We start from the raw sequence: 6412 nt of genomic DNA, 5'->3' as shown, positions 1-6412 counted from the left end.
CCTCCAAGCCCCCAACGCAAAAAAAAAAAAAAAAAAAAAAACAACCTGGGAACCCGGGGTGTGGCTCAGTGGTAGGGCACATACTTTGCATAGGGAGGACCTGGATTTTGTCCTTGGCACACAAACTAAACATTTTTTTCCACTCTTATGTCGGAACTTGAGTTGTTTTCAGTCTTCCGTGACCAAACCTGTGAATATTTCTGTGTGGATATGTACTTATTTTTCTTGAGTAAATAACTAGGAGTGTGGCTGTTGGATTCATCAGTGTATTTTAACTTTGTAAGGAACTGCCAGGCTCTTCAAAATAATTCCAGAATCAATGTATGGAAATTTCCAGAAATCAATGTATGGAAATTATAGTTGTTTCACAGCATGGCCAATATTTAACATTGTCAGTCTTTTTCGTGAAGACATTCTACAAAGTGTAAAATAGTTCTTTTTTGGTCTTATTTGCATTTCTCTGATGATTTATAATGTTGGTCATATTTTCTGTGCTCATTGACCATTTTCATATCTTTTTGAAAAAAAGTATTTGTTCAAGTCTAATTTTAAGTCCAATTGTTAATTTAAAAAATCATGTTGTGGGGCCGGAATGATAGTACTGTGGGTAGGGAATTTGCCTTGCATGTGGCTGATCCAGGTTCAATCCCCAGCATCCCATATGGTCCCCCGAGCACCACCAGGAGTGGTCCCTGAGTGTAGAACCAGGACTAACCATTGAGCATCGCTAGGTGTGAGCAAAAAAGCCAAAAAAAAAAAAAGTCATGTTGAGAGTCCAGAGCAATAATACAGTGTGAGGGCGCTTGTCTTGCACATGGCTGATTCCAATCCCTGTTCAATCCCTAGCATCCCATATGGTCCCTCAATCACTGTCAGGAGTAATTCCTGAGTGAGAACCACGAGTAGCCCCTGAGCATTGTGGGTATAGCCCAAAATCAAAAGACAAAACAAAATAAGCATAATAAAAAGTCATGTTGTGGGGCTGGAGAAATAATACAGTAGATAGGGCATTTGTATTGCACAAAGTTGACATGGGTTTGATGCCAGTGTCCTATATAGTGCCCTGAGCCCCTCCATAAGTGACCCCTGACCACAGTGCCTGGATTAAGAGCTGAACATCACCAGGTGTGGCCCAAAATAAATAAATAAATAAATAATTAAATTATATGCTTTGCATACAACCCAGTTTGATCCCGTGTATCACGTATGTTCCCATAAACACTGCCAGGGGTGACTCCTGAGTACAGGGCCAAGTAAAAACCCTGAGCTACGCAGGGTGTAGACCAAAAACCTAAAATAAAATAAAATAGGGGTGAGAGAAATAGTACACCCAGGCAGGTGAGCTGGGTTTGAAACCCTGGCACCACATATGTGGTCCCTCAAGCCCCTAGCAAGGAATAATCCCTGAGCACAGAGCCAAAAGTAAGCCCTGAGCACCACTACATGTAGCCCCACAAAAAATAAAATAAAATAAATAGAAAGTAGCTTAATAGTTGCTGGAGAGGACTGGGAAGTGACTGCTGGATACAGATTTTTTTTGTTGGTTGGTTTGTAGGTTTTTGGACCAACCAGATACGCTCAGCCTGCTCTGTGCTCATGAGTGACCTCTGGTGGTGGTCAGGGGACCATATGCAGTCCCAGGAATAGAATGAGAGTTGGCCCAATCCGCTAAACACAAGGCAAGTGCTTCTGTATTATTTCTGCTGCCCATTTGTTTTTTACAGAATCCTTCCTCCAGTTCTACTGAATGGGGGGGGGGGGCAGGTATATGTGCTAAGAGCTATTCAGGTGGTATACGCTTCAAAGTTCAAAGTTTGGGCCTCTAGGGGGTATTGGGCACCTCTAGGCCTACATTATGGGAGACATACAGCATACATGACTTTCAAAATTATTATGGTGAAGAAAACCAGACACAAAAAAATAATATCAGGGGCTGGAGAATGTATAGGGGTTAAGGCACTTGTTTTGCATGCATCCTACCGCTGTTCAATGCCCCACATTGTAGATAGTCCCCTAAGCACTACATAAAGTCCTCTTGAGCACCACCAGTAGTAAGCCCTGGGCACAAGGCCAGGATTAAGCCCTGACCACTGCTGAGTGTGGCCCAAACCAGTCCCACAAATACTCCCTGCCCCAAGTAATACCATATGATGCTATTTATATAAGGTTCTTTTGGTGGTGGTGGTGGGGAGGTTGGAATGATAGAAGAGTAGGTTTCAATCCTGGCATCCCATATGGTCCCCCTGACCACCACCAGGAGTAATTCCTGAGTGCAGAGCCAGGAGAACCCTTGTGCATCACCAGGTGTGGCCCAAACCTCCCCTCTAAACCTCCCTAAAGTTATTTCCTTTGAGGCTAGGGGTTGTTTTTTGGGTCAAGCCCAGCAATGCTCAGGGATCACTTCTGGTGGGGCTCAGGGCACGGTATGGAGTGCAAATCAAATGGCCTATCCACTGCACTATCTCTCCAGTTCCTATCAAAGTTCCAAAACAGGGGCCTAGAGCAATAGCACAGTGGGTAGGGCATCTGCCTTGCACGCGGCCGACCCGGGTTCGATTTCCAGCATCCCACATGGTCCCTTGAGCACTGCCAGGAGTTATTCCTGAGTGCAGAGCCAGGAGTTAACCCCTGTGCATTGCCCAGGTGTGACCTAAAAAGCAAAAAAAAAAAAAAACAACAACAAACAAACCCCAAAACAGGAAAAGCTCATCTTCAGTGATGAAAATCAAATCAATAGCTACCTATAGCAGGGCCATGGAGGAAAGATGGATGGTAATAGGACACACAAGGGAATTTAGTAATTAGAAATGTCATATCTGGGGCTGGAGCAATAGCACAGCGGGTAGGGCGTTTGCCTTGCACGCGGTTCAATTCCCAGCACCCCATATGGTCCCCTGAGCACCGTCAGGAGTAACTCCTGAGTGCAAAGCCAGGAGGTAACCGCTGTGCATTGCTGGGTGTGACTCAAAAAGAAAAAAAATGTCATATCTTTTTTGTTTGTTTTTGACCACACCCAGAAGTGTGACCAGCTGGAAATGTCATCTCTTTATCTGGGTAGTGCTTACATGGATTTGCACATTTGTCAGAAAGATAGCTCAAGGTACAAAAGCACATGCTTTGCATGCAAGAGTCCTGGATTTGATCTCTGGCACACATACTACCCAAACAACCTCTGAGCAACACACCTGCTATGGCCCCCAAACAAGAGAAAGCTCTCATGGAATTATATACTAATGTGTGCATTTCATCGGAGGGATAACTACAGTGGGTAGGGCACTTGCCTTGCATGTGATCAACCAGGATTTGATCCCCGGTATTCCACATGGTCCCCCAAGCCTCATTAGGAATGATCACCGAGCTAGATGTAAGCCCTGTGCACCTCTGGGTATGGTCCCCCCAAACCAGACTGCAGTAAAGTAGGTAGGGTGGCACTTTTGTATGTGGCAGAGCTGGTTTTGGTCCCCAGTACCCCATATGGTCCCCAAAGCCTGATGCAGTGATCCCTAAATAGAGAGCCAGGAATAAGCCCTGAGCATAGCTCCTTTTGGTGTAGTCCAAAAACCAGAAAAAAATGTGTGCATGAAACTATTTATTGGAGGGGGCTGAGGAAAATCCCAAAGGCATGAAGTGCATGCTTTGCCTGCAGAAAGCCTGGGTTCAACCCCTGGCACTGCATGGTCTCCCCAGGTAATTCTAAGACTGACTACCAAGCACAGAGTTGGAGTAGCCCCTGAGCACTGCCAGGTGTTTCCCCTAAAAGGAACAAAATATAACAAAAGAAAAATGAATTTAATGAAATAATAACATCCTGTAAATTGTGTGTGCACCAAGGATCAAAGCCAGGGTAATGCAAGCATGCAGGACCTGTGCTCTAGGAGAGTTACATCACTGGGCAAACTGTAAGTTAATATTTACTACAGTGGGCCAGAGAGATGGAACAGCAGGTAGGGTGCTTGCCTTGCACACAACCAACCCAGGTTTGATCCTTTGCACCCTGAGTCCTACCAGGAGTGATCCCTGAATTCAAAGCCGGGAGCAAGCTGGCACAAAAGAACAAAAGGTTTTTTCTTCAGTAAAGTTAATTTATAAAATGAGAAATGATTTCTGAGTTAGGCGGTATACAGTCAGCAGTGCTTTTTAATTTTTCCCATGTACTAGCATCCTGAGATAATATGTGGAAATGTAGCATTTTCATTGTCTTACTCCTTAGATTCTAACCTTAGGGTAATCTGATGGAAAGTTTGCAGCCTGGGTTTGCTATTCCAGAACTGACCCAGGACATCAGTGCCTGCCAGGGACACGCCTGGGAAGCACAAGGTGGTGGTTAACAGAGTGGACTCAGGGGTCAAGCTGATGGGGATGGGGTGGAGAAGGCAGTTCCTGCTCTGCTGACTGTGTGACTGTGTCTCTGCCTGTGTGACTGTGGCAAGTTACCTAGTCTCTCCGTGCCTCCAACTCCCTACTGTAAAATTAGATCATGGTAATACCTCAAAAGACGGCTGACGTGATTAGACAAGATACCATAAATAAGTCACTAGCATCCACGTGGCATAGCACTATTAATCAATGATAACTATCTTCATAAGAGAGGGCAAGAGCTACTAGACCACTTAATGGGTACGAAACATTTCCCTGCCATTTTCCTCTTCCTAGTTAAGTTTCTTATTCTAAAGATACATAGGCTATTTTGAAATCATGTACAGTTTTTTGTTTTGTTTTGCTTTGGGGGCTGCATCCAACTGTGCTCAGGGCTTACTCCTGGTTCTGTGTTCAGGGATCACTTCTGGTGTGGCTCGGGGGACCATATGTTCCAGGGATGCCAGCTTTCCAGGGATCAAACTAGAGTCAGTCATGTACAAAAAAAGTGCCTTAACTTCTATACTATTTTTCAAGTCCTAAATTTTGTACATCTTAGTATTCCGAACTATAAAAGAATCCTCGGGAGGGACCACCATGGCACCAAGGGGTCCAAAATGACTGTAATGAATTTTCACTACATTGATCTGTCCTGGAATTTTTTTTCTTGTTTTCTTTGGGGTCATACCTGGCAGTTCTCTGGGCTTACTCCTGTCTCTGCACTCAAGGATCACTCCTGGCAGAGAACAGAGGATCATATGTGGTGTCTGAAATGGAAACTGGGTCTACTACATGCAAGACTAACATCTTACTCATTGTACTATTGTTACAGCCCCCAACGCAGTATTTCTGCGTTTATCTTTGCCACGCTGTGCCTCCTAGTCTTCTGCTTTTCCACGGGGAGCAAAGAGAACATTCAAGGACTGGAGAGACAGTAGAGGAGTCAAGGTGCTTGCCTTACATGCAGCTCAACCAGCTTTGATCCCTGGCACCAGGAGGTCCCCTGAACACCGCTGGGACACCTCAGCTCAGAGCCAGGTGTGGCCCAAAACTCCTCCTGAGATTTAAAAACAACCTCTAACTGGGGTGTCTTCCTTCCCCCTTTCCTCCTCCCTCTTCTTTCCTTCCCATTCCCTTGGCGCCTTTAATCACCAGGCGGGTCTAAGGCTAAGTAGTAGTTTGGCCCACAGTGGAGGGGCTTGGAAACCACACCCCTCCTCCTGGGCCCTCCTGGTTATTTGCAGCATCACAGCACCCTGATCACAGCACCCTGATCTTCTGCATTGTTGAGATGGGACTGAAGGGGGCATGGTGCTTCCCCTGGTGCAGGTGCCGGAGACAGCAAGGAACTGGAAAAGAAACAGGTACGGGGTGGGGTTGGGGGAGTAAGGGGGACTGATGGAAAGGGAAACAGATGGCATACACCGGGGAAGAAAGGCAAATGACCAAACCAGTGGAGGGAAAAGGATAATTTGTCTCCCTGGGTAGAAGGTTGGAGTCATCACTTCCCCATAGGACTGGTGAAATCCTTTGCAGGGCCCAGTACAAAGTGATGTAAGACCATTCTTTGCTCAGAATGATTAAGGATTGCCAGCCAGTGACAGCAGAGCCTCCACCAAGCAGAGGAGCCGAGTAAGAACCCTGCACCCCTGAACTGCCAGTGAAGTCAGTCCTGTGTCTCCCCTTTCCTGGCCCGTGCTGCCGTCTTCCATGTTCCTCTCACTACATGGAAGGGAAGAGCCCGTGGGGGTGGGAGACCTTGACCCCAACTCCTTTCCTTTACCTCCAGTCTCCCCTTCAGGTCTTGATTCAGCAGCCCCTACAGATCCGGATCCCAGGCCAGCTATCACTCCTGTTATGGCTGAGGGAGCGACACCCTCCCTGGGGCCCGGTGCCTACTTCAGCAGGAAAGCTCGACTCTCCTTCCGTCACCAGCTGCATGACATAGCATCAGCCAATGACTCCACCATTTGAAGGAACAACCAAGGGGCTGAACTTCCAGGAAGCTCTGGCAACCCTCCCCCCCTCAAACCCTCGACTTCTCTCAGTGATCCCA

At 46.5% G+C, this 6412-nt stretch overlaps 1 protein-coding gene across 1 annotated transcript; it reads left to right on the top strand.

Moving 5' to 3' along the window:
* Window positions 1-5198: 5198 nt before the first annotated feature.
* C3H17orf114 (chromosome 3 C17orf114 homolog) lies at window positions 5199-6412 on the top strand. The gene is made up of 3 exons (XM_055133508.1): window positions 5199-5394; window positions 5601-5720; window positions 6158-6412. The coding sequence occupies exons 2-3, from the start codon at window positions 5648-5650 to the stop codon at window positions 6328-6330; spliced, it is 246 nt and encodes an 81-aa protein (XP_054989483.1). The 5' UTR covers window positions 5199-5394; window positions 5601-5647; the 3' UTR covers window positions 6331-6412.

The sequence above is a fragment of the Sorex araneus genome, chromosome 3 (assembly GCF_027595985.1).
Source record: "Sorex araneus isolate mSorAra2 chromosome 3, mSorAra2.pri, whole genome shotgun sequence".
In the NCBI taxonomy this organism is placed as follows: domain Eukaryota; kingdom Metazoa; phylum Chordata; class Mammalia; order Eulipotyphla; family Soricidae; genus Sorex; species Sorex araneus.
Note: the sequence above shows the minus strand (reverse complement) of the source record. Positions and strands in the feature narration are given on the sequence as shown.

Coding starts and splice junctions, on each gene's coding strand:
- C3H17orf114 (XM_055133508.1), top strand. CDS start 5,648: ATGGGACTGAAGGGGGCATGGTGCTTCCCCTGGTGCAGGTGCCGGAGA. Junction 5,721..6,157: donor AGGAACTGGAAAAGAAACAG/GTACGGGGTGGG, acceptor TCTCCCCTTCAG/GTCTTGATTCAGCAGCCCCT.